The 25137-nt window shown below is 60.3% G+C and overlaps 1 protein-coding gene across 2 annotated transcripts in view; it reads right to left on the reverse strand.

The window, feature by feature from the left end:
- Positions 1–1895: 1895 nt before the first annotated feature.
- Positions 1896–25137, reverse strand: part of EVI5L (ecotropic viral integration site 5 like) — a 28652-nt gene continuing 5410 nt past the window's right edge. The window contains exons 2-20 of one of the 2 annotated variants that reach the window (XM_026481269.4): positions 18825–19008; positions 17436–17625; positions 16790–17014; positions 16627–16701; positions 15853–15978; positions 14343–14486; positions 14079–14168; positions 12838–12935; positions 12695–12755; positions 9600–9653; positions 8647–8679; positions 7411–7551; positions 6014–6142; positions 4402–4542; positions 4165–4320; positions 3928–4074; positions 3753–3848; positions 3577–3672; positions 1896–3396 (exon numbers count right to left, since the gene is read on the reverse strand). In XM_026481269.4, coding sequence (XP_026337054.3) covers positions 3112–3396; positions 3577–3672; positions 3753–3848; positions 3928–4074; positions 4165–4320; positions 4402–4542; positions 6014–6142; positions 7411–7551; positions 8647–8679; positions 9600–9653; positions 12695–12755; positions 12838–12935; positions 14079–14168; positions 14343–14486; positions 15853–15978; positions 16627–16701; positions 16790–17014; positions 17436–17625; positions 18825–18976 — 2439 coding nt within the window. In that variant the 5' untranslated portion in view covers positions 18977–19008 and the 3' untranslated portion in view covers positions 1896–3111. The remainder of the gene's footprint in view (positions 3397–3576; positions 3673–3752; positions 3849–3927; positions 4075–4164; positions 4321–4401; positions 4543–6013; positions 6143–7410; positions 7552–8646; positions 8680–9599; positions 9654–12694; positions 12756–12837; positions 12936–14078; positions 14169–14342; positions 14487–15852; positions 15979–16626; positions 16702–16789; positions 17015–17435; positions 17626–18824; positions 19009–25137) is intronic. The other variant, XM_026481270.4, reaches the window with a different exon arrangement.

Here is a 25137-nt window from a genome sequence, read left to right on the forward strand (position 1 = left end):
GGGTCCTCAACAAAGCCAATCTGTCTTCACCTGTGTCCCCATCAGAATTTCTTGTCCTTCCTCTCGCAGCTGAGTCACCCTGACCCTGGACCCCTCTAGTCACACCCAGGCCGTTCTTCCCAGGTATCGCTGCTAAAAATGCAGCCCCTGGGCCTTTTCTCCCTGAGGGTCTCCTGCTTTACAGCAAGTATAACCGAGGTCTGGTGGGGACCACAAACAGGGCAGGTAAAAGGACAGAGCGGGACCGTGTTGGGCTCTCAGCCTTGTCTCTGCCCCTTGATCCAGTCCCTGTAGTCCACCCTGTAGTCACATTCCTGTCAGACACAGGTCACCAAGTCCTGCCTGTCCTCACCCCCGACGTCAGCCTAGAGTCCTAGGAGAAAATCTTCTCCCAGTGGGACAGTGCACCTCCACCCCTGGGTGCCAGTATATGGGGGGAGGGACCAGCACGCTCCCTCACTCAAGTTCTGAGTTCAGTGGCAAACCACAGAGATTCCCTTTCTAGCTGGGCCCTGCAAGGACCCAGGTATCCTTGTTTCCAGAGGCTAGGCGCTGAATCCTGACATGCTGGGCAGCCGGGGCATCAAGACCAGCCCCTGAGTTGGAGCAGAACCTCAGACATTTCCCCCAGGGCCCTGTTCCGTCCTGGGGAGCCAGCTGGGGTAGAATTACCCTGTGGGGGCAGGAGAGACAGCAACTGTTGGGGATGTCGGCATTAAATCTGTATGATGGGAATGGTGTGGGGATTCACACCATCGTTGGGTGATGGGTCAATGCGTGGGCCTTGGCCGTCCTGGTGCGTAACCAGTGTCACACCTCGCTGCCTGCAGGTATCAGGCCACCGTGGCTGGGCACTCTGGGTGCAGACGATAGGGCCTGGCTGGCATCTGCCTGGACCCAACTAAGATTCTCCCCCTGAAAAGCCTTCCTTTGCCATCCCTGGCTCTGCTGCTCTGGGCCTCTTTCCTTCAGGGGAGCCCCTACTCATTGTCCCTACTGCCCAGCTGTTTGGGTTCTGCCCTGGCCTGACTGACCCCCAACACTGTGGTCCATCTGATGGTGCCTCCTCCCCCACCTAAGCCCTCCATGGCTCCCCAGTGCCCTCAGTTCAAAGCACAAATTCTGGCTTCTGAGAAGCCGAGTCTCAGTCTGGCCATGCCCACTCTCTCCTGTTCCTTCTTCGATGGCATCATATACCTCCTGCTGACCCTGCCAAGTCTTGCTTTCGGCTTTTGCCTTTGGAGATGACTCCACCTCCCACCCCACCTTCCAGGAAGCCTTCCTTGATTCTTTTGGGCAGTTACCCCACTAGTCGGCAGGCCCAGCCCCCAACCCCACCCCATTGTTGGTCTCCACTACACTGGGAACTCCTCAGAGCCAGGCGCAGGGCAGAGGACCCCGAAGGCCTCAGGAAGTGTGTGCTGAATGAACACCAATCAGATCCTGTATCTTCCTGAAGCCCTGGGACCCCACCTTCCTCCATGTCTCTCAGGGGAGGCACAAGCTAAATTGCCCCAGGTGGAAAATCATGCCCCCTACCCAATATCTCCCCACTCGCACCATCTCCAGAGCCACCCTTTTGAAAATTGGCATGCCATAAGGGTCCGTGTGTCCCTCTAACATCTGAAGTCCTTTGCAACTTGTCCCCCCGTCCCTTCTCCCCCAACCCCCAACCTTCTGTTCACGCTGAACCAGCGTGTGCCTCTTTCTCTCCCGTGCTGCCCCCCAGCCTGGGCAGTCTCTTTGGCGTCCCTGCTGGGCCCCCCACCCCTGATTTTCTGAAGACTGCGGGAGGCTCCCACAGGAGCCTGATCCCCTTTGCACTGCTTTTCAGGACGAGGAGCTGGGGACTCACAGCTGATTGCAGCTCCCCCAGGCATGTCCTACCCTTGTCTGTGACTGTGTAAATACACTTTATTTTCCATCTTTCCCGCCTGGGCGACATGTGGAGTGTGAACAGGCAGTGTGCAAAATGGTGGTGGGCAGTGTGGGGGGCACATGGGAGAGCCCCTTGGATGCCCACCCTGGTCCCCAGGCTTTGTTAACACTGAGGAGTGGGCGACCGGAAAGGGGTAACTGAGCATGGATCCCCACCCCAGGAAGCGCCAGGGAGATTGCTTTTGACGCTGCTCCAGGCTCCAGGAGCACCGACAGGGTCAGGCCCGAGGGTCGCAAGGCCCTGGGGGCAAGGGGCTGGGATCATCGTTGGACTTTGGCACCGTTCTCAGCTCTGACTCTGCAGAGACCACGGGACCACCATGAGCAGCCAAGGGGAGGTAACTCCACTGGGAAGGCTCCTTCCCTGGGGCCTGGCCTTGGCCAGAGGGTGGGGCTGGGGACACAGGGAAGGAAGGGGCACGGAGGCTGGGGACCCCTTGGAGAGCAGGCTAGCTTGGGTGGGGGAGACCCTCCATCATTGGCCAAGACAAGGTGATGGGAGTGTCTCAATAGGAAGATGTGGGGCTCTGGGGAGAGGGGGTCTCTTCACTTCCTTGCAGCAGCTCTGGCCCCCAAGAAGCAGGGACAGACACTGCCCAGGCCTGGGCTGGTTCCCACTGTCCACTCACACCCCAGGTGGCCCTGCATACAGTAGGGGGGACTTTGGTTTCTGCTGCAGGGGCCATGATGCCTGCACCAGGCAGGAAAGCCCAGGCTGGCCATCTGTGCCCAGCCACCAAGGGTCCCCAGGGGCATCATGGGGTGGTAGCATCCAGCCCAGAGCTGCCCCTTCTTCCTTAGCTCCTGGGCCCTTCCCAGCAGGGCCACCCTTGTCCCAGAAGGGGGACTGCTGGGAGGAGGGAGCTTCCTGCTTGTCCAGTCCTGGGACCTCTGGGTCATCCCCTGCCCTGGCTGTTCAGAGGGGCAGACCCTCCAGGGAACCGGGCCAGAGGGGTACAGACCAAGATGGGTAAACACTGCTGGGGAGAGTGGGCCTGCCAGGGGACCCTGAGGATCCTCAGACCGCGGCCCTACCCTCTGCGCCCCGCTGCTCTGGGCCTAGCCCTCTGGTGGGCCGGACCACGGAGGGCGTTGGAGTTTATCAGGTGCGGCCACCTGCGGAGGAGCGGGCGGTGGCCCCCCCGGCTCCGGCACGCAGGGCAGGGCACGGCCTCAGTTGTCCAGGCCCTGGCTATAGGGCGCGGCCAGCTCATCGGCGTCGCTGTCTGAGCTGCCCTCGCTGTCCTTGGCCGGCCGCTCCAGACGACGAAAGAAGCGCGCGTCGCGCGGGGACAGCGGGTAGAGCGCGTCCTGCAGCGCCGCGCCCACGCCCACGCCCACACCAAGCAGCTCCTCGTCCGACGACGGCAGCGAGTCCTCATCCAGGTGCCGCGCCAGGCCCAGCCCGTCGAAGGCCAGCGGGTCCTCGAAGGGTGGCGGGCCCTTCAGCAGCCGCACCTGGGGCGGGGAACCGGCGCGCTGAAGACCGGCACCGTCGCACCCGCGGACGGAACCGGGCCGACAGGCCGCTCCTCCCGCCCCCCACCCTGCCCCCCGGCGCCGCCGCCCGCGCCTCACCCGCGGGGGACACGCAGGGCTTCCGCCCCTCCCGCGCCAGCCGGGCGGCCCGGCGCTCACCTCGGCCTTCAGCTCCTCGATCTGATCCTTGAGCTCGCGGATGTACTGCGACGAGTCCGAGTGGTTCAGTTGGCCCTGGATGCGGCCCTCCTCCCTCTGCGGGGCGGGCCAGGTCACGGGGGGTCAGGGCCGGGCCCGGCCCGGGGCCCGTCCCCCGCCCCGGCACCGCCGCTCACCTGGATCTCCAGCTCGGCGATGCGCTGCCGCATCTCGGCCACCGCCGCCATGCTGTCCGCCTCCCGCAGGCGCACGGCCATCACCTCCTCCTTGCTCTGGGGGCAGAGGGGGCGAGGGCGGGTCAAGGGGCGCGGCGGGGCGGGGGCCGGGCCGGGGCGGCGGGCGGGGGCGCACCTTGCACTCGGCCTCGGCCTGCTTGCGGCGGCTTTCGCTGAGCTGCGTCTGCAGCCCCTTGTTCTGCGCCGCCAGGTACTGCAGCTTCTCCTGCAGCGCCGCGCGCTCCGCCTCCACGCGGTTCAGCAGGTTGCGGTGGATGTGGTCCTGGGGGCGGGCGGGGGGGCAGGGGTCACGGCCTTGCCACTGCGCGGGCCGCCCGCACCCCTCCCCCCGGGCGCGGGCGCTCGGGTCCACCTGCGTCTCGAGTTCCACCACGCGCTGCCGCAGCTCGCGACCCTCGGCCAGAGCCTGGGCCTCGCGCAGACGCACGCTCATCAGCTCGTCCTGCAGCTCGCCCAGGACCAGCTTCCGTGGGGACTCCTTCCAGCGGCCGCCGCGGGACAGGTGGGCCTGCGGGGAGAGGTGGGCGGTTGGTCTCCAGCCCCGAGGGCCGCAGGGGCCGCGTCGTGTGCGTCGGGCTGGGGCCCTCACCTGCCAGGTGTCCGAGAGCTCCTGCAGCTGCAGCTTCAGCTCCCGCGCCGAGGCCACGGCCTCGCCCTCCCGCACCTTGAGTGCCTTCAGCTCCTCCTGCAGCCGCGCCACGTTGTTCTCGTCGGGCAGCGAGCTGTTCCTCTGCCGGGTGAAAGGTGGTCAGAGCCCTCGGGAACTGCGCGGCCCGGCGGCCCTGACTGAGCTCCACCTTGGACAGCCTGGCCGGGAGAGGGTGTGCCCCGGATCCCAGTATACACTGGGAAGGCGGCCCAGGCCTACGGGGAGCAGACCCCACCCATGTGGCCCTGGGGATAGAGCCTCAGAAATTCTGCCTGCAAAAGGGGTGTCAAGAACAGCACCTGCTCTCACTGGACTGTCTCAGGTGACCCACTAACGCCAGCGTTCTCCATAAATGTTACTGCTAATAACACCAGGCAGGCTGGGCAAGGGCTGGTGCCTCCCCACCTGAGAATCAGACCCGTCCCTTGGGGCCCACGATCACACCTGGGATCTGCCCCAGCAGAAGCTGAGAAGACTATGGGTTTGCGCTCCCTGTCCCTGCTCCTTGCCCCCCAGACCAGGTGAGGCAGCCCCTTAGGCTGAGGGCCAGCGTCAGCCCGGGCCTAGCGCTCCAAGGGCTCAGTGATGAGGGATTTGTGCTCCAGCCTCTTGGATCAAAATTCGGCTTGCTGCCGGAGGTCCTCACTGACCGTTGTCTGAGTCTGGGAGCTGCGGGGTGGTGGTGGTGGCGGGATCTCCTGGTGTACGTTTCCCTTTGATGTGGAGGGAAGTGGGAGGGAAGCCCAGCTCTTGGCCGCCTGATGGGGACTGAGAAGCCCATGGATGGGGCAGAGACACCCCACCTGGGAGGGTACCCCAAATAGTGCAGGCTTGAAGGAGGTGAGGCATGGCTCCAGCCTTGTGTGAGTAGGTCCTGCTGCCCTCTGCTGGCTGGGGCACCACTCTTCCAGTGGCTTTGCAGGAGCTGAGTCAATACGGAGTCAGGGTGACAGCAGCTGAGGAGGGCCCAGGAGGTTTGGGGCCCCCTTCAGGGTAGCGGGCGGGAGAGGGTGGTCCCAGTCCACCCCCTGGGTGGTATCTCCATGGGGGTGGGGAAGGGGAGAGCAACCCTGACGGGCCTTGGCCTTTCCTCCCACCTCCATCCTGGAGCCCAGGGAGGGAGACACACACAGATGGGACCGTCTGCCCAGGAAGCCCATGAAAGCCACCACGCTGCCGGCCCTGTGCCTGGGGCATGAGGGCAGACGTGCCCCTTGAGGGGTCATTTGGCTTTGTGTGTGCCCTAACGTGTGTGTATACCTCCAGGGCTTGGGAGGGTGTGTGGTGAGGGGCCCAAATTTCCATAGGCCCAGAACCTTGTGTGGTATCCATGGGGGAGGAAGCGGGGTACCAGTGGGTCAGGGAGGTTCCCTAGGTTCCTTGGGGACCCCAGGGCAGGGGGGTTGTCTGACATGCCTTGCTGGTCTGCCTGGTCACCCCTTCTTGACTAGGGCCTGGTCATGTGCCTCCCAAAGCGCACCCGGTACCTCCACTTCCCCTTTTCCGTTGTTCCCCGAGCACCTGCCCACTTGCCCCCCCCCCCCAGTCGCACCTTCTCCATGTCTAGAACCTTGTCCTGCATCTCCCGCAGAGCCCCCAGTGTCTCGGTCTCCCGCAGCCTCGACTGTTCCAGCTCTGTCTCCAGGTGGGCCACAAAGTCTTCGGTGAGGCGCGGGTTGTCCTGGGGGCAGGCAGAGGGCTGTGTCGGGCCCCAGGCTGCAGCAGGAGGGTAAGCAGCCTTCCTGCCAGCTGGCTGTGGGCCCGGGCCTTGGCCCCCCTCCTCAAGGCCCCCCGGGCTGGCAGAGGGGCTCAGGCTGCGGGTAGAGACGGGGTGGGGGGTGAGGAGAAACCCTGGATCCCTTCCTGTGCCTTCTGACCTTGTAGGGAGAGAGCTGAACCCCATCATGGGGGTTCTGATGCTCTGTGCCTGGGGCTGTTGCCGTCCTGGCTTAGACTCTTCCCTGGGAAAGCCACAATGAGGGAACCTTCCCCTGAGGGATGCCAGTGGCTGGTTCCCAGGATTGCTGGGGTGGGGGTGGAGGAGGGATTCTTCAGGCACCCTTCCTGCTGTGTGGTCAGCACCTAACCACACAGTGGGGGTGGGAGCAGGGTGGAGCTCAGGGCCGTGGCACTCCTGCCCCTCTTTCTTCACCGCCCTCCTTCAGTTGCACCCCCATTTCAAACAGGAAGGGATGGGGAAAGAGTTTGCTGGGATCACTTTCTCGTTCAGTGCCCAGAAGGCTTCTCACAGGTACCCCAGTGGGGGCCCCAGGGGGGATGACAATGAAGATCTGGCTGGTGGGTGCGGGAAGCCCCTAAAGGCTGGAACTCGGGGGTGGCAGGGGAATGTCTCCCTGGCCTGAAAGGCAGCATCGTGCCAAGGTTGGGATGAGCCCGGCCTTGGTTTCCCCGTTGGCCACGCTGCCACGGGCAGGTCACCAAATAAGGAAGGTGGCCTGGGTACAGCTGAAGGAAAATCCTAAAAGCCACCTCCTGCAGAAGTGGATTCTTCACAGCGCTCTGCCTGAGGGCCCTCCCACCACGATTCAGAGTTCCCGACTCCACTACAGAGCTTGGGCTGCCCCCTCACCCCCACTCTGCCAGCTCAGAGCGGTGGGCACAGACCAGACCCTCTTCTGAGGGCAAAGTGCTGGGCTCCGGAGCAGGAACCCCCTCCTCTGTCTCTCGTGCTGGCTCCCACCCTGCAGGGCTGGCCCCTGGGGAAGCCTCACAGCCCTTCTGACCTTGGCCCTTCCGACGCCAGGGCTCCCCTAAGGAAACAGCCACATCAGCTGAGGGAGGGGGCCCGCAGGTAGAGCCTGGTTCCCAGGGGCCCTTGTGCCGACGCTGCCTCGGTCTGAGTGGTGGGAAATGGAGGGCCCAGGATTCCCCAGCCTGGCTGCCCGCCCCCCCCCATGCACCGGGCAGCTCCGGAAGGCGCGGCGGTACCTGCTGTTCCTGAAGCTGCCGGATGGTGCTCTGGGCCTTCTGCAGGTCCTCGGCCGCCGAGCTGCACTGCTGCCGGACCACCGCCAGCTCCCGCTTGATCACGTAGTTCTCTTCGGCCTCCTGCGCCCGCGTCACCTGCCCCTGAGCACAGTGAGGACAGGTCGCCATGACCCTCTGCCCCCACTCCTGGCCCTGCCTCAGGCCCATCTCCGGGGGAGGCCCCGAGCGGGCGGACGTGGGGTGGGAGGGGGCAAGGCCTCCGGCACTCAGAGCCTGGGATGGGGCGCCCCACCGGGTCTGGGCCTGTTGGTGGGGCAGGCAGGAACAGGCCACGGGCAGGAGCCTGAAGGAACAGACCCACCCCAGGCCCAGGCTTTGTGGGGCGTCAACGGAGAACGGGGGCCCCAAGCTGGGGCCGAGGCCAGCTCCTTCCCCTGCCGGCGCCTGGCTCTCAGCCTCTGTCCCAGGTGAGGTTACGATCCTTATTTAGCACCGAGGCACAGCAGACGCCGGGCTCCACTGGTGAAGGTGGGGGTCTGGAGGCAGCGAGGACCCGGGGACTCAGGACCAGCCCTCAGGGCAGCGTTGGGAGGTGGAAAACAGCTCTCCCGGAAACTTCTCCAGTCCTGAATCCTGGGGCCTCCATCTCCCCGGGCCTAAGACCCTCCCTGCTGCCTCATTCCCTCAACCCACCCAATTCGGGTCCCCCCCATTCCAGGCTCGGAGCCACCAGGTGGCAGGCAGAAGCTTCCAGATAAAGCCATTCAAGATGAGGCAGCAGCAGAAGCAGGTGAGAGAAGATGGCAGGCCTTGCAGGTAGGAGCAGAGAGGAGCGTGAGGGGCCAGAAGGGGTGTGTGTGTGTGTGTGTGTGTGTGTGTGTGTGTGTGGTGGGGAGGCTCAGCGCGGTGCACACACCAGGGCCTGTGGCCGATATAGCCTCAGGGTCCCCACCTGTGTCCCCTGGGGAGGAAGCTTTCTGTCCCCGTGCATGTACAGACATTCACAACAGACTCACCCTTACCCCACACACCATGCTTTCACACGCACACCCCTTTTCCCTCCCAGGGAAACCTTTGTCTCCCCTGAGAAGCGGTCCCCAGCCACCCCCATGCATGGTGCCAGGCCTGCCCCCTTCTGCCCCCGGGGTTGGCAGTGGCCAGGGAAGAGGCGGTTCCTGGCTGTCGTGTGCAGGGACCAGGACGGACACGGGAGAGGGAGATGAAAAGCTACAGTACCTGGATTAACCTATCAGCCAGAGCAGCGCTCTCCTACCCGGCGGAGGGGGTTCCGAGCGACAGGGGGAGGAGGCAGAGCGGAAGGCGCAGGGACAGGAGAGGGGGAGAGACAGATAAGAACCACTTGTCACTAACGCAGTGGACTATCTCTAGAAGCAGGGGAGAGAGGAGTGAGACCAGAGAACCAAAGAACCAGCAGGAGAGGACCCGGAGGAAGAGCAAAGCCAGAGCTAGCTCCATCCTGGAGAGGGATCTGTGTGTGGGTGGGCAGGCGGGGGGGGGCCCGCGGCTGCACCTTCCAGGACCTGGCCAACTCCACGCGTGAGGGGGCGCCACGCCCGGAGGCTGAGGGATGGGGTGGCAGTGGCGGGGCAGGCGGAAGTATTTTAACGTGGAGTCTGAGTGAGAATACAATCCTGCGGATGACTGCTTCCTGTGGGCAGTGGGGGGCCAAGTGAGTTGGAGACGAGTGGCAAGGGGGTCCCCCCTCCCCGCCTTTACTCCCATCTTTAAACACAGGTTGGGGGCCAGGGTCACCCCACCAGGGCGCTGAGGGTAAAGCTGCCCCTCCTCTACCTCCTTTCTTTTGAGGGTGAGGCCTCCAAATTACAGGGTTGGGAGCCTGTGGCCTCATTCGGGGCACCTCAGTCAAAGCAGCGGTCTGCCTCCTTCCCCCCACGCAGGCAGCCCAGGAGGGACCCGTGTTTGCAGTTCACTGGGTGAACCCCAATCCCAAGCGAAGCTGCCCTATGCCCCCTGGTTCTATGGCAGCCCAAATCTCAGTGGGGCTCATGGTGGGGGCCCCATGGGATGTGCACCATGCTCCTTGGGGGGCTGCTGGTTCGGGGGATGGGGGCTGGGCCCGGGCAGGGGGCCGGCTGGCCCTCTGGCAGCTGGGTCCTGCTTGGGGCCTGGAGGAGTTGGTGCCACAGGCTGGTGGCCACACTCCTCACCTTCTCCAGGGTCTCGATCCGTTGTTTCAGGAGCCGGTTCTCCGTCCGAAGCCTCTATGTGGGGAGAGGGGTGGGGAGTGTGTCAGAAGCCCACTCCCACTCCCCTACCTTAAGGGCCGGGCTGCCTCCAGGCAAGATGGAGCCATCATCAAATGCTCTGGGTCAGTGATCCCAGAAAAGAGTCAGGGCCAATTCCGTTCAGCATGGCCCACTAGATTTTTTTTTTTTTTAAACAAATCTTGGTTCACTTAAAGCGATTGCTTTCGTGGGTATGCACTGTGTGTCGGGTCAGCAGTCAGCGCCCCTGCCTTCCTGGGGAGTCTGCTTCTACCCCACGCAGGAGGCTGTCCGATGCCAATGTGACGCCTCCCCCAAGGGCAGGCCTTTCTCTGGGCCTATCTGTTCCCAACCCTCACTGCTTTGCTTCCAGCACCAGAATGAACTGTTCTCAGAGTTAGGGTCCAGGGGAGGGGGCTTGCTGAACACACGGACTTCCTTCAGCTGGACGGCTATGTTTCTGTGACCCACCAAAAGTCAGCTGTACTCAGAAGCTTTCACTTCCCTCCAGCTGGAGGGTTCTGGAAACAGCTTGCTTTGCTTTTCACCTTCTCCCCTGCATGGATGGATTTGGGTTAGGTATTTGCGGTTTTAAGTTCCCATGGCCTTTGGGAAGCCGGTGAGGTTTGCCTTGCCTCTTAGTCTCTACCTGTGTACCCTTTATGGAGCAGGTACGGCCAGCTGGGTCCTAAGTGTGTGCTCAGTGAACACCAACCAGATCCTGTGTCTTCCTGAAGCCCCGAGACCCCACATTCATCCATTATTAATGAGGGCCCTGCCTCCCTGTGGATCACAGAGAACATTTTCTGGTTTCTTCCCAGAAGAAGAAGGTGATGGAAACACCCAGAGCACTCCCAGGAAGCCTCTGCAGTCAGAGAATCACAGATGGGATTGACAGTCATTCACGATGTCATGCGTGTGTGGGGAAACTGAGTGAGAGGAGGGCAGTTTTATGTCTGAACCCCGCCGCCTGCCTGGATTAGAGCTGTTTCAGGCTCGAGTCTCTACCCCACATCTGGAATCTGGAGTCCAGATCCTCACCCCTGACCCTTGGATCGCTCTGCCCATCTCCGGCCTCGACCCACCGTTACGGAAGCGCAGGGTCCTTAAGGAGTTGGATATGTCCGAGTACCAGCTCCCTCTCTCCTGCTGACTCCAGAGGGAGCACGAGACGAGGAGGGAGCAAGAACTACAGGCTCTAGGCATACATCGGCTTTTTTTGTTTTCCTTCTGAATTTTTGATGCTTTGACATCCAGCCTCCTGGCCAATCTTGCAGAGACTGCCCCGCCCAGGACTAGCTAATTCCTAGAGCCCGCAAACCACCTGCGGGCTAGTGCGCCTTTCACAGGCAACCCAGCCAACCCAGCGCGCATGCCCACCCACCTTGCCTAGCTCACTGGTACACCAGCCCAATGTTCTCCCTGCCCTAAATTGCCCCAGGACAATGAGGGACACCCCTGTAGCCCCCTGAAATTATTCAAACAAACCAGCCGTAAACTCAAACTCGACTACCCAGCCTTGCCCATTCCTTTCTGTGGAGACCACAGTAAAGGTGCTGGCCCTCTGCCTCCGGACCCACTCCAGTGCTTCCCCATGTGGTCAAGCATGGTGGGGCGTGCCCCCTCCTTTTGGGAACTGTGAGTAATAAACTCTTCTTTCAGAGGCAGTCTCTGTGTTGTCTTCGTGTCTGTCACCTTACCACACCTGATTAAAGGAAATTCCAGGTACATTTTGAAACAGGCTAAAAGGGAAAGAGCAAAGGGCAGGGCCATGGGACAAGGCGTCTGCCTGAATCCTTTAAGGCCTGTGAGTTCTCAGGCTCCTCTCAGGGGAAGTTTTCAGGCGGGGCATGTAGTTTGAGTGTCTGCTATGTCCCTACCTACTGCTGGGCCCTCATGGTCACCAGATGGGGCAGGCCTATGACTGTTCATGAGCAAGACAGGTACACACGTTTGGACTGGTGCATTAGTCAAGCTACCATTCCTGAGAAAGGGGGACGCGTGTAACCTCAGGACACTAAAGTATTTCTGGAAAACCTACAAATAGGGCCAGGATGCTGATGTCTTCTTTCCCTCTTCAGGTATGGGTGGCAGGTGACCTGGATTCTAATCTAGATTCTGCCTCTCCCTTTCCAAAGGAAGTGGAAACGTTGATAGTGGTGATGGTAATAAAAATAAAAATTAAAAAATAATAATTTGAACAGCAGAGCAAATGTTATCCCCATTTTGCAGAAGGGGACACTGAGGCTCAAAGAGGTGAATTTCCTGGGTCACATGGCGGGTCCATGGTAGAGCTGGGATTTGAATCCTGGTCTGTGGGACTCTAGTCCCAGCTGCTGTGGGGCTCTGTCCCTGAAGAGGACAAAGCCAGGGGTATGTGTTGTGTACCTGTCCCTCTCACTGGACTGGGGGGCCCTCAATCTCTGGTATGACTCTGGCACACAGTAGGTGTTCAATAAATGCTTGTTGCATGAATAACTAAAATCACGTGTGGAAGGATGAAAGTAGAAAGGAGAGGGAGGAGAGTCTGGGTTGGAGGGGCCACAGTGGGTGCCGTACTCTGCCCGACACACCTGGCTCCTGCCTGCCCCTGACCTCAGGGCTCTGCTCATTGAGGGCAGCTTTCCTGATACTCCTCCAGCCCATCAGGCCTGCTGCTGGGCCTTTTGCACTGACTCTGTGGGCCTGGAGCAATCTTCCCCAGGGTCAGCTCCACCTCTCCTGCATGTTTTTATCCAGAGTACTTTCTGGAGTCCATATTCTGTACCTATGGGTCCCCAACATCTCCCCATTATAATTGGGGGGATCTCATGAGGGCAGGGACCTATCCACCTTATTTGCCACGCCAGCACTGGGGGGGGGGGGGTCTCCAGCACAGACATGGGCCCTTGCTCACACGCTGGCCTGCTGGTGAATGAAGGGGCAGGTGGGCGGAGGGACGACGGCTCAGACTCTGAGGACAGGCTGGTACGTGGCTGGGGCCCAGCTGCACCGCCAAGGGGACCCCGTCCCTGTCCCCCGCCTCCCTGGGGACTCACTTTGATCTCGATCTGCTCCTCCATCTCCTTGCTCTTCATGGCTGCATACTCCTTCTCCAGCCTGCAGAGGGGAGGGCTGATGTGGTCACTGTCCCACTCTCGGGGACCCCTTTCTGCCAGCACCCTGGCCACCCAGCACTGACCTCTTCATCTTCTTGGGGTTGTACTTGACCTGGTAAGCCTTGAGGATCAGCTTGTCCGGGCAGCTGTCGAACTGGTGGGGGATCACCCTCTGGAAGTACTGTGGGGGCACAGGCCGTCCCTGACACACAGGCCCTGACTCGGGGGGCCGCCAGAGCCCTGCTGTACCCCACTTCCCTGCAGGAGGAGCCAGTCTGCCAGGGGCGTCACCATGTCCCAGCTCAGGGCCCAGCCTGCTGTGGGCGCTCTGTCAGTGCATGTGGAGCGAGTAAGCGGGAGAAGCAGGGCTGCGGGTGTGTGGGGGGGAGGGAAGCAGTACCCGCAGCCAGGACTGCCCTCTGCAGGGGACAAGCAGGGCTTTAGGCGCTCCTGTGGGCAGAGACCAGGTGGGCAGAGGCCGGGTGGCGGTGGGGTCTGAGCACAGAGACTTTTGCAGAGGAAGGGGGAGGCATGTCACTGCCCCGGGGCAGTGAGAGGAGGCTGAAGAGTGTGAGGAATGGGGGCAGTGGGAGCAACCTAGAGGGAAGACCCCTTGGTGGTCTGCCTGCATGCCTGGGGCCCCAGGAGCCCCAGCAAAGGGTTAAACACCAGCCCTGATGGAGGACACAGCTTGCTGCGGTTCGGGGCCAGGCTGGCTCCCGTTCCTCAGCCCAGCTGGCCCCCTCTGGCAGCTGCACACAATGGATGCCCGTGTTCATGGACACAGCCGTGGCCTTTGTGCATTCTTCCCCAGAGCACCAGCTGGAAGATGCTGGGAGGGGTAGGGGCCTGCATGATGAGGACATGGCGGAAAAGCAGGCTGGCCTCTTCTCCAGCGGGCAGGGCAGCCAGGGCGGGTGTGAAGCTGCCCCAGACCCCTCACTCCTGCCCGTGCCCTTGCCTGGCCCAGTTGCCGGGGCTGAAACCACAGCCAGGGCCTTGTGGTTTGGCTACTATCACTATTTGCCCCATTAGACTTTGGAGGACCCAGAGCTGGGAGCAGGAGAGGGGAGTGGGACCTCCCAGGGCTTGACCTAAGCCTAGGCCTTCCACCCTCTGACCTCGACCCCCGAGGAGCCAGGCTGCTCCTCAGAGCCCGCCTCGGGCCTCCAGGCAGACCTCAGGGAAGCGTGGGAAAGGAGCAGGATGCCCAGGGACACCTTCCGCCCTCGAAGCCAGGCCCTTCCCCAACTCTCAGGAGGATTCGGCTGCCCAGGTGCCCCTGGTGTAAGGGACTCCCACCCACGTGGCCCTCCTGGCCCACCTGGGACATCCCCTCCATGTCCAGCTGCATCAGCTCCGTCTGGTTCACCTGCAGCAGGGCGAGGCCCACCCGGAACACAATCTCCAGGCCCTGCAAAAGGGATGATGGCCGCAGGTCTCCGGTCCTGCTCTCCCAGGGCGGGGGAGTGGGGGGGCTGTCTGACATGCCCCCCGCCAAGCCCTGGCCCTTCCTTAGCCTGGCCCTGGCTGGGATTTGTTTCCCATGCCGGGTATCTGGGGAGGAAGGGGTGTTTAGGGTCCTCACCTCATACATGAAGATGTCAAAGACACGGGTGGCCACAGGTAGCGGGAAGGTGGTCAGGAAGAGTGTGAGAAACCAGGATGAGGCGTACATGGATGTGTGGAAGCTCTGGGAGCGGAAGTGGGTGTTCAGATCCGGGAGCTGCTCCTGGGGCAAGGGGGTGGGAGGAGGAGGCCAGGTACCGTGAGGAGGCTGATGGGCACAGCGGGCCCTGCCCACAGGCCTCCTTCACCTGCAAGTGTGAGGCCTTGGTGCCCCAGCCTCCAGGGAGACTTCCTGGCCCGGCCTGGGTGGCCCATGGCTCCCCTCCTCTGTGCACCTTTGGCACTGTGTTTGGGTGAGGCTGAAGCACCCGAGACTGCTGACTGGCACAAGGTGCGGACACAGGCAGGGGTGGCAGGAGTAGCAGCAGCTGGTGGGGGCTCGGTATACACCCAGAGCCCACACTGGCACAACCCCTTATGTGATCCTCACCACTGCCTCAAGAGGGAGCGTCTAAGGCTGGGGGGAGGGGGGAGGAGGATGGTTATGTGGTTGTGTAACTCCCCAAGTTCAGCCAGAGAGCGAGGGGTGGGGTGGGGTGTGAGCCCACTGCAGCTCATCCCATATTTTGTGACCTGCCGGTTGCTGTGTCCACCCACAACACCTCCCGTCCCCGCTGGGCATCATGCTTGGTGCCCAGCAGTGTTCAGGGGATGCCTGTCTGATGGGCCTGAACTTCAGACTGCTGAAAAGGGACAGAATCTGGGGAAACTGAGGCTGGACAAGGTGACAGGAGCCTCTGGATGTCCTTCACCAAGAGAGAGCAGACTCTGGGGCTGTCTCCCCGCCTGCCCTGGAGCTTCGTCCCGCAGCCAGGGGTTCTCTCTCCCCCTACTCTGCTGTGGATGGCCCTTGCCTACCTGGCCCTGGGTGAGTGGCTTCTCCTCTGTGGCCTGGGCCACCTGCTTGCCAACACTACGTGGTCCCCCCAAGCCATAGTACTTCCCTGCTCACTCCCTACTGGGAGCTACACAGCCCCACCTGCGATCAGCTTCTGAAGCAGGCCGTGCGTGCGCATGCGTGTGTACACGCACGCACGCAGGCACGCACGCCCCGTCTCTGTCTGCCAGCCAGGGGCGGGCCCTGCGGGGGCTGCTATTTATAAACAGAGACGGCTGCTCTCCAGTATCAGCAAAGGCAGGCAGACAACACTTTCCCTCCTTCCGCCACACTGGGAAGCAGACAGGGAGGGGGCCGGGGGTGTACCCGACAAGATCCGGCCTGACCCCTCTTGCCCTAGCAGCTCTGGGAGCCCCATGCTCTCAGGAGCCCCCTCCATCAATGGGTGGCCCTTGCCGCATCCCCGGAAGCACGCTTTGGGGCAGTACCCCACAGCCTCGTCGGCACAGGACCCCTTTATGAGCTGGAACATCTGCATGTGACTTCTCGGCCCTGGGATTCTCAGAGATGAAAATGGGGATGCCCTAGGTTAGCACCTGTGGGTGCGGGCTGACCACTCAGCCCCGCTCACCTGTAGCATGTACTCGAACTGGTAGATGCAGAGCCCCAGCTCCGCCATGCTGGGCTTGAAGAGCTCTCTCAGGCGGTACTCCTGCATCAGCCGCACGAATACACAGAAGGCTTCCTCCTCAGGCATCTGGGGGGACAGGCAGGGTGGGAGGGGGTGCTCGCTGCTCTTCTTATGGCCCTGGTGCTCAGGGTTTCGCCCGCTTCTGTTCCATTTAGATTTATAGGACAGGGACTGTGTGGGCGGCCTGGACCCTCAGGACAAGCCTCTGGTCAGTAGCGTCACCTGGGTTTTACTGATGGGAAACCTCCTGAGGCTGAGGTCACCTGCCACAGGCTGCCTGGTAGGAAACAGTGGCGCTGGGACTTGAAGCCCGTGTCTGCCCACCTCCAGAGCCCAAGGTGAGACACCCTCTTGGCCCCCTGCCCCCAGCTGTCTCCATTTCCCCCTCCTGAGTCTGCTAGGTTCTCTGGAGGAAACCCTCAGCCCAACTAACACCACACTGGCTAACCTAAGCCCCCTGCCTGAGCTCTAGCCCCGGGGTGACTTGTCAGGGCAGCTGCCCCTCTGACCCCTGGATGGTGCAGGTGGCCGGCCCCACTATGCCCACCCACTGGGGGCTTGGCCTGGAGACTGGCAGAAGTCGTAGGTGGATGGGGAGGGAAGCTCTGGCCCTAGGAGGACCCTGGATGGAGGGAACACTGCTTTTGCCCACCTCCTGGGGGCAGAGCCCAAGGCGGGCTGGCTCCTGCTACAAGGCCGGCCCCAGCCACCTACCTGCATGAGGAGCAGGCCCACGATGAAGGCGCTGCCCTGGCAGTAGCCCACCTCCCTGTCCACCAGGGAGTATGCCTGCAAGGGAACACACACGCATCACAGCCAGGGCCCTCTGCGCCAGCAGGGGCCTGGGTAGGGGAGGCCCGAAGGACCCGGGCCTCACCTTCATGACGTTGAAGAGGACCTCCTGGCCCAGGCTGTCCTGGCCCTTAAAGAACTCATGCTCTGGGTAGGTGCGGGCAATGTCCCTGCGGATCAGCTTCTCACACGGCGAGGACATCTTGAGCAGCTCTGAGTACTGGTTCTTGACGGGCATGTCTGTGGCACTGCACAGCAGCTGCCACACGATGGCCCGGAAGTGGTGTGGGATGCCCTTGCGGATCAGCTCCTGGCAGTGGGGTGGGGCGGGGGCAGGAGGCTGGGCTGGACCCTGTCCCAGGGCAGCCTCCCCACGGCCACCCAGCCCAGCCCCTGGGACGGCACTGGCCTCTGCCTCGCCCGCAGCCCAGAGCTGGCTGAGCCACTGTGCGGCAAACAGAATGCACGCCGCTTCATGTGCTGTCCCCAATCCGTCACGGGACACAGCAGGGCAGGAGACAGCCGGGTACCTGAGACGCCAGTGTGACAGCCACTTGCCTCCCCATCCTCACTCCGCACCTCACCCCTCCCATGTCCTGGCAAGGCTCATCTCCACGTCTACCCTCTGCCCTCTGGCCCTGGAAGACCCGGCTGCTGCTGCTGGAGGCCAGGTGGCCCCGGTGGCCCAGGTGGCCCAGGTGGCCCCGCCCAGCCCCACAGGCCCCGCCCACCTTCAGCAGCTTCTCTTTCCTGCGGCGCCACTCCTCCCACTCGTTGGCGATCCGGCCCCACAGGATCCATGTGTCCTCCTCCAAGTGGCTCAGGTTGGAGGAGGCCGAGGAACTGGACACCAGCGAGGAGCCGCTGTTCCGCCGGGAGCCGTTCATGGAGCGCATGGACTTGGAGTCGGCTTCCAGGAGCCTGGGCATGGAGGGCTGGTGGAGGTGGGCCCAGACTTCGGGCACCTCCTGCCCCAGCCCCTGGTCTCTAGTGATATCCTGGGGCCAGGGCGCCGCTGGGGAGTCCGGCCCCTCCTCTCAGGAGCCCCGGAGGCCGCCAGGGGTTGGGTCTAAATTGTTCTTGCCGAATGACCTTGGCCGGTGCCCTAAACTCTCTAAGCTGCATCCTTATTCCTGGATCCCTGGAGAGGCTGCTTTCCCATGTCCCTTTCTGTGTCCAACACTGGGCTGAGAAGCATGTATGTGAGTGGACTTAGTCTTGAATCAACCTAGCAGGGCAGATTTTGTTAAGATCTGTGCTTTAACAGACCAGGTGTAGAGAGGGTGAGCCACTGGCTGGGGGCAGCCAGCTGGCGAGCAGATGTATTACCGTGTTTCTGCAGCTCTGACATCTGGGGCCTCGCTGACCCTGAAGGGACTGCCCCGCAGGCCTAGCAGATTCCTAGAGATGGTTAAGGACTTACGTGCCAGTGCACCTTTCCTATGCAAACCAGCCAATCTAGAACCCACAAACCAACTACCTCCCCTGCTCTGACCCCCCCAGGGCCAGGTGCCAGACAACTAGGGCTAGCCCCCACCCCAGGGCCGGCTGAGATTATTTAAACCGGCCAGCTTTATAGCTGCTCACACGGCCTTGCTGTTCCTTCCTGCAGAAACTACAACAAAGGCTCTTGCTCACATTTTCACTCACTCCCTCTGCCCCCGACTGACCCTGGTGCTTTCTTGTTTAGCCCCACATGGTGTGGTGCACCCCCTCCTCTTAGGGACCGTGAGTAACAAACTCTTCACCTGTTGTCCCTGCCATATCTGAATATAATAACAATGCCTACATTTTAAAACAGGGGGAGGGCCAGAGGAGAAAGGTGGGAAGGCCTGGCTCAGAGTCAGAGGCTTTGCTCTTCCCTCCTACAGAGGCTCAGTCCGCGAAGGCCAGGTTCACACAACCTCTTGAAACTCTGGTCTCATCTGAATGGGGAAACTGTCTGTTCATCCAGGGGTGAGAGAACAATAGGACATGGCCCCTGTCAAGCTTCTGGTGGGAGCTGTTACTTTGCCCAGGGCCAAGCCCAGCTCTGAGTGTGACGGGGCCACCAGGAACTTCTGTTTGGGGCCCAGGCTGCACCCCTGAGGCTGCTCCCCATCCCCCAGGCCCCAACTCACCGGTTCTGCTCTTCAAGCTTGGCCAGCAGCTCCAGCTCATCAGGGCTGAGGTTCTCGGAGTCAGAGGTGGGGGAGCAGGTGGGGGCAGACAGGGCCTCCTGGGATGAGGAGTCGGGGCTCAGAGTGGGGCTCGCCATGGCGGGCAGGCTCATCAGCTGCGAGCAGGGCCAGGTCACAGCTCTGTCTGGGGACCGGAGACACATGTTGGTCAGCACCAGGTGGGGCGCCTTATCCTGTCCTGCCGGCTCTAGGCCAGTTGAGCCTGCTGCTCAGGGCTTCCCATCACCGCTCCGTCCACTCGGTGTGCCCCTCATCCCCACACACTCCAGCCCAGCCGATGGCCGTGCTGGGTCCTTCTACTCCAGACGCTAGCTACCAGGATCCCTGCCTGTGTCCAGCTGCGTGGATGGAGACAGAAGGACCACAGCCAGGGCCCGAGCCATGCCCTGCTGTCCCTGGGCATGAAGGCCAAGTCTCAGCTTGACACTCCTGAGTCTTCAGCAGGGCCAGGGGCCAAGGGTCCCTGTCACTTAGACCTTGGGGGTGCAGAAGCCCCTGCTGCAGTGGCCCTTCCTGACAGCCTTGGTCCCTGTCCCTGGCTGTGGCTGGTCCTGGGAGCCCCGCCTCAGCATCTGACCTTCCCCGTCTCATCAACCAAAGTGGGCTGCTGGCACAGCCAGAAGCAATTATTCTCTACTGTTAATTGTCTGTTGCTGCCAACGGCCGGAAGAGTCGACTCCTCTTGGGCTGGGAAGCCAGGGATGGATGCGTCGAAGTGCTGGGAATCTGCCCCAGTGGCTGCAGAGTGAGAGCCATGAGCTCTCATCAGTATCCTAACCGTAGCCTGCTGTGTGCCAGGTGGGTGCCAGGCCCATTTGTCCTGTTCTTCTTGGGGATGGTCTGGCCCCACCCTCCTGGGGGCTTCAAGAACACTGGCCTCTTGCTTTCTGCCAGCTTCAAGAGAGGCAGATCAGCATCAGGCCGAAAGCAAAGGCTCTGGACTCCAACGAACCTAGGTCTGAACCATGGGTCCCCCTTAACTGGCTGTGTGGCCTTGGGCCAGTCACTTGGCTTCTCTGAATCTCCAAAGACTGAAGATCATACAGGACCAACTTCAGAGGGTGGCTGTGAGAACTGAGCATGCCACCACATGTAACATGGGAGAACAGTGCCTGATACTTAATGACTGCTCTCTCCCTCGCTGCTGGCCATTCTTATTCATTGCCGGGTCAGGGCCAGGGCCAGGGCCAGGGCCAAGGTCTAGCTGGGCTCCAGGGTTCTGGAATGCCTAGTGTGGGGACTGCGGGCAGAAGCTGGCATCACCCTGGTGGGAAGTTTCAAGGGCTGGGAATGGCTAGGGGAGCGGAGGCAGGGGCTGGGGGTGGTGTTCCTTCTACTCAGTCATGCCTCTGGTAAGCCCAGACTAGCATCAAGGGCCTAAGAAGATGGGTATCTCCAGGGCCGTGGAGGCAGGAAGACAATGCTGCTCCCCTCACTGTCGCCTTGGATGGCTCCTTCATGCCCACCTCCTCTCCCGCATACTCTGAACCAGGAATCTACTATGGCCCTTGGACCCCACCCGACCTGGCTCTGACAGCTCAGCCCACAGGGCAGCCCTTGTCCAGTCCATGGAGAGGGGACATCCGGCCCCCTGGGCACAGAAGGATGACGACAGGACAACAGTAGACCATTTCATACCTGCCGTCAGGTCACTGGGCACCTACTCACAGCCCAAACTCAGAGCCCAACCAACACCTGAGGGCCCACAGGTTGGCTGGGCTTGACTTTGGCCATGCATTTGATTCCCTCCCCTTGTGCTGCCCTGTCATGGGGGGCGGGGGAGGTGGGTATCATTCTTCTTCCACCTTATAAGGGGCCCAGAACCCTCCCTTCCCTGGTCTCTGTGGCTCCTTGGGGCCACTGGTGCTGCCTCTTGGCTCCCAGAGGCTCTCCGGATCTGTTGGGTGCCGAGGGCTCTGGCTTTGGTGAGCCGTACAACTCTAGGATGCAAATCCCAGCAGAACTGGAAGACCTTTTCTTCCCATCGCCTAGTTGGCCAGGGATGACTAGCCCAAGGACCAAGCCAGTGTGCACCATCTAGCCAGGAGTTAATCTCTCCGGAGAGAGGGACAGTGGGGGCCACTCTGGGGCCTACTACAAGGTCAAAGTCTGTGACCAGCCAGGGCAGAGACGGGCTGTGGACAGGAAGTGCTGACCTAGAAGGATCTCTCTGGGCAGGGAGGGCCTGGGAAGGCAGTGTGGGTTTCTGAACGTCGGATTTGGGAGGTGAGGAAGAGGTGGTAGAGGCGAGGACTGGAGCCTCCTAAGCACAGCTGGGTCGGGGGAGCAGTGGGGGCTCTAGAGAAAGAGACCATATGTGGCCAGGGTAGTGGTCTGGGCCCACTGTCTCCTTGCTGAGCCCAGGAGATCCAAGCCTTGGAGTGGACTGGCACCCCCGCTGCTGCCCCCAAAGTGCCCAAGAGAATGGTTCAACTCTGGGTTTCTGATTTAAAAACACAGCCGGGGGCCAGCCACTAGCAGTTGGTTCAGCTGTTTATCACATATTAATGTGTATTTCATACAGGAAATAAAAGTGATTCAATACATAAGGCTGAAATTTGCAGTCTGAGAGGCAGAACCTTCTGATCCCTCAGGAACTTTCTCTTGACTCATCGTCAGACTAAACACGGCCTGGCCCTGGAAGCCATCCCCCTGATGCACACGTATACACAGACACGCACACTCATACCTTGTATACACTAACAGTCATGTAATTGACACTCCCACACCCACACATACTTACCTACACTCACACACTCACACTCATGCATTCTCACACCCACACACCCACCACCCATACACATGGATACACACACACACACTCAGATACATGCACACTCATACACATCCACACCACCTCACACCCATATTCTCGCATGCACACACACACACACACACGCTTCCTGCACTGACCAGATCTTGCCACCCTTGGGACTGAGTAGATCGGGATGGACACTGGCTTGCTGCTCTCCCAGCTCTGTGGGTGGCCCTGCGTCCCCTCCAGAGCGCCGCAACTCTTACTGGCTCAACCGTTCCTTCCCTGATACTCACTGTTCTAGGCCCAGGGATATGGAGGAGAAAGGGCCTGGTAAGACACCACCTGCAGAGCCAACCTACCCTTGCTGGTTGGGTATTGACACAGAGACAAGGCAGGTGCCCTCGAGTGCTGAGGGGCCACAGTTCTTTGAGGTCCATGCACAGGCCCAGTAGAGCTGAGGTCCCAGCCTCTCAGCATCCTCAACTTCAATCCCCTTTGCCTCTGCTCTATCTCAGCCACTTAAAGGGGGTCCTGGACGCTGCAGGGTGAGCAGTGGGCCACCTACCCCTGTGCCTGCTGGCACTACCACCCTCCACACCCCCGTAGGGTGGCCCATGGCTTATGAGGCTGAGCCAACCCGGAGGGGTGGGAAGAGACTGCCAGTGAGCTGGGGCCAGGGGCACAGGGGCAGGAAGGTCCAGCTGCTGCACGGTTTCCACCGCCCTTTCCCTCTCCTTCTCAGGGGTCTTTGCACACTGCCGGTCATGCTTCCTCCTTCTTGAAGTCCTCTTGCAGCTAGCTTCAGAGAGGCTGGGCTCCTGGCTGCTCTCCTACTTCTCTGCCAGGGCCTCCTGCATGGCACCCCTCCTCCACAGGCCCTGCCTCGGCCCCTGTCCCTTCATGCCCTTCACCTCCCTCTCGAGGCTTCAGTGACCACATATATGCCTCCTTTTCCAAGCTTGGCCTTTCTCCTGAGCACCATCTAAGATTGCCCACCTGCTCCCGAATGTCTCCGTCAGATCCCCCACCAGGGCAAGAACCGTCCCTGTCTGGGTTCCCGCTACTGTGGTGCCCCACACTGAGCCTACAACATAGGACTTGAGAAATATCTGAGGAACTGAACCCACCTGCCCACCCACCAATGCTTGCGGAATGCCTACCAGGTGCTGGGCACCACACTGAGCAAAGACCGACGGAGCCGCTGCCCTCCAAGCACACGGGGTGTAGAGAGTGAGAAACCATCGTCCAAGCTTTCTCTTACAGATTGAGAGACGTGCTTCAAAGAACAGATAGAGCGGAACACCATCTGGCAGGTCCCTAAAGAGTTAAATATGGAGTTCCCATATGACCCAGCAATCCTGCTCCTAGATATCTACCCAAAAGAATGGGAAACATATGTCCACATGAAAACTTGTACGTGACTCTTCACAGCAGCGTCATTCATAACAAACAGTGGAAACAATCCAATGTCCACTGATGGATGAACGGATAAACCCAGTGTGGTCCATCCATGCACTGGAATATGATTCAGCCATAAAAAAGGAAGGAAGCTCTGCCGCACGCTGCCATGTAGATGAACCTCCAAGCCATTATGCTCAGTGAACGAAGCCAGACACAAACCATAACAAGTGACATGACGGCACTGATAGGAAATGTCCAGAATAGGTACATCCACAGGGACAGGAAGTTGGGTAGTGGTTGCCAGGGGCTGGGGCCTGGGGCGTGGGGGGAACGGGGGAAGCTGCATCCAGGTTTTCTGTCTTGGATGAAATGTTCTGGGACTAGACAGTGATGACCGTTGTACCACATTGTGAATATACTGAAACCCACTGAACTGTTCACTTAAAAAGGGTGAATTTTATGTTATGTGAACGATAGCTAAGAGGAAAAGATGATAAGGGCTGGGCTGGGCTGGCGGAGGAAGCGCGGTGCAGAAGCAGGAGAGAGGCATGCCACTCCAGAAAAGACTAGAGAGTTCTGCAGGGGCCAGACCCCCGCAGGGCCCTGTGGGCTCAGGCAGGAGCCTGGCTGGGCTTGCATTTTAGGAAGACCCTCCTGGTCCCTGGTGGGGAGAGGCTTCCTAAACTCAACACTCTCCTGACTAGAGCCAGCACCTCCTGCTGCAGACGGGACTCGCTGGGTCCATGGTGCTGCCCACCTGCTCAGGCCAAGCCTGGCGCTACAGCCCTGCTGCTTGCCCAAACCCTGCAACCACTCCCTACTTGGAGATGGAGCCCAGATGTTTTTGCCTGGTGCACACAGCCCTGCCAACCTTGCCTCTTCCTTCATACCAGCCCCAAGATCACGATGCTCAGTCCCCCAGGACCACCTGCTTCTTCCTACCTGTGTCTTCGCACATGCTGTTCCCTCTTGCTGGAAGGTCATCCTCCAACACCTGGTTTGAATATTTTTTTTGGTGAAATCGTTCCTCTCAACCCCCACCTCCAGCATGCTGGCTCACTCCTCTCTCTCTCTCTCTGAGAGTACCTACCCCTACACCTGAGCCCAGGGCACAATCCATGACAATTATTTCTATACAGGCCTGCCTGCCCTACTGGGTCATGAACATTCTGAGGGCAAGGGCTTATCTTCTTAATTTTCTACTCCAAGCTCCTAACACATCTGAAGTTTAGTAGGTGCTCAATAAACATTTGCTGAATGAATGAAGACAAACATTTCTGGGCTGCTCAGCCAAGTGATCAAGGTCAACATCAACAGTGATAAGTCACATTGAGAGCGTGGGCCTGTGATGAGCTGACAAGGGCATGTCGCCTCTGTATCTTTCTCCCCAGAACACATCATCCCAGTTTAACTACGAAAAAAACATGTGACAAATCCAGATCAGGGGACATTCCAGAAAATGCCTGACCAGTCCTCCCCAAATCTGTCAAGGTCATCAGACATACGGAAAGTCTAAGAAACTATACTATCCCAGCCATGAGAGCCGAAGAAGCCTTGATGACAAAATGTCATGTGGGATCCAGGATGGGATCCTGGAAGAGAAGAAGGAAATTAGGGCAAAACTAAGGAAATCTGAATAAAGTGTGGACTGTAGTTAATGCATCAACGTCGGCCTGTTAGTTGTAACAAATGCGCCAGAGCAGCTGAAGATGTTACTAATTGGGGAAACTGGGTGTGGGGTCTGCAGGAAATCTCTACTATCCTTTCAATTTTTTCGCAAATCTGGAACTGTTCTAAAAAATAAACTCTACTTTAAAAATAATTTAAAACAGGGGCGCCTGGGTGGCACAGCGGTTAAGCGTCTGCCTTCGGCTCAGGGCGTGATCCCGGCGTTCTGGGATCGAGCCCCACATCAGGCTCCTCCGCTGGGAGCCTGCTTCTTCCTCTCCCACTCCCCCTGCTTGTGTTCCCTCTCTTGCTGGCTGTCTCTATCTCTGTCGAATAAATAAATAAATAAATCTTAAAAAAATTAATTTAAAACAAAGATTCTGTATCAGCATAGACAGAAAAGTAAAGGCCAGCTGTAATGCACGC

This window comes from Ursus arctos, unplaced genomic scaffold, assembly GCF_023065955.2.
Source record: "Ursus arctos isolate Adak ecotype North America unplaced genomic scaffold, UrsArc2.0 scaffold_14, whole genome shotgun sequence".
Taxonomy (NCBI): Eukaryota; Metazoa; Chordata; class Mammalia; order Carnivora; family Ursidae; genus Ursus; species Ursus arctos.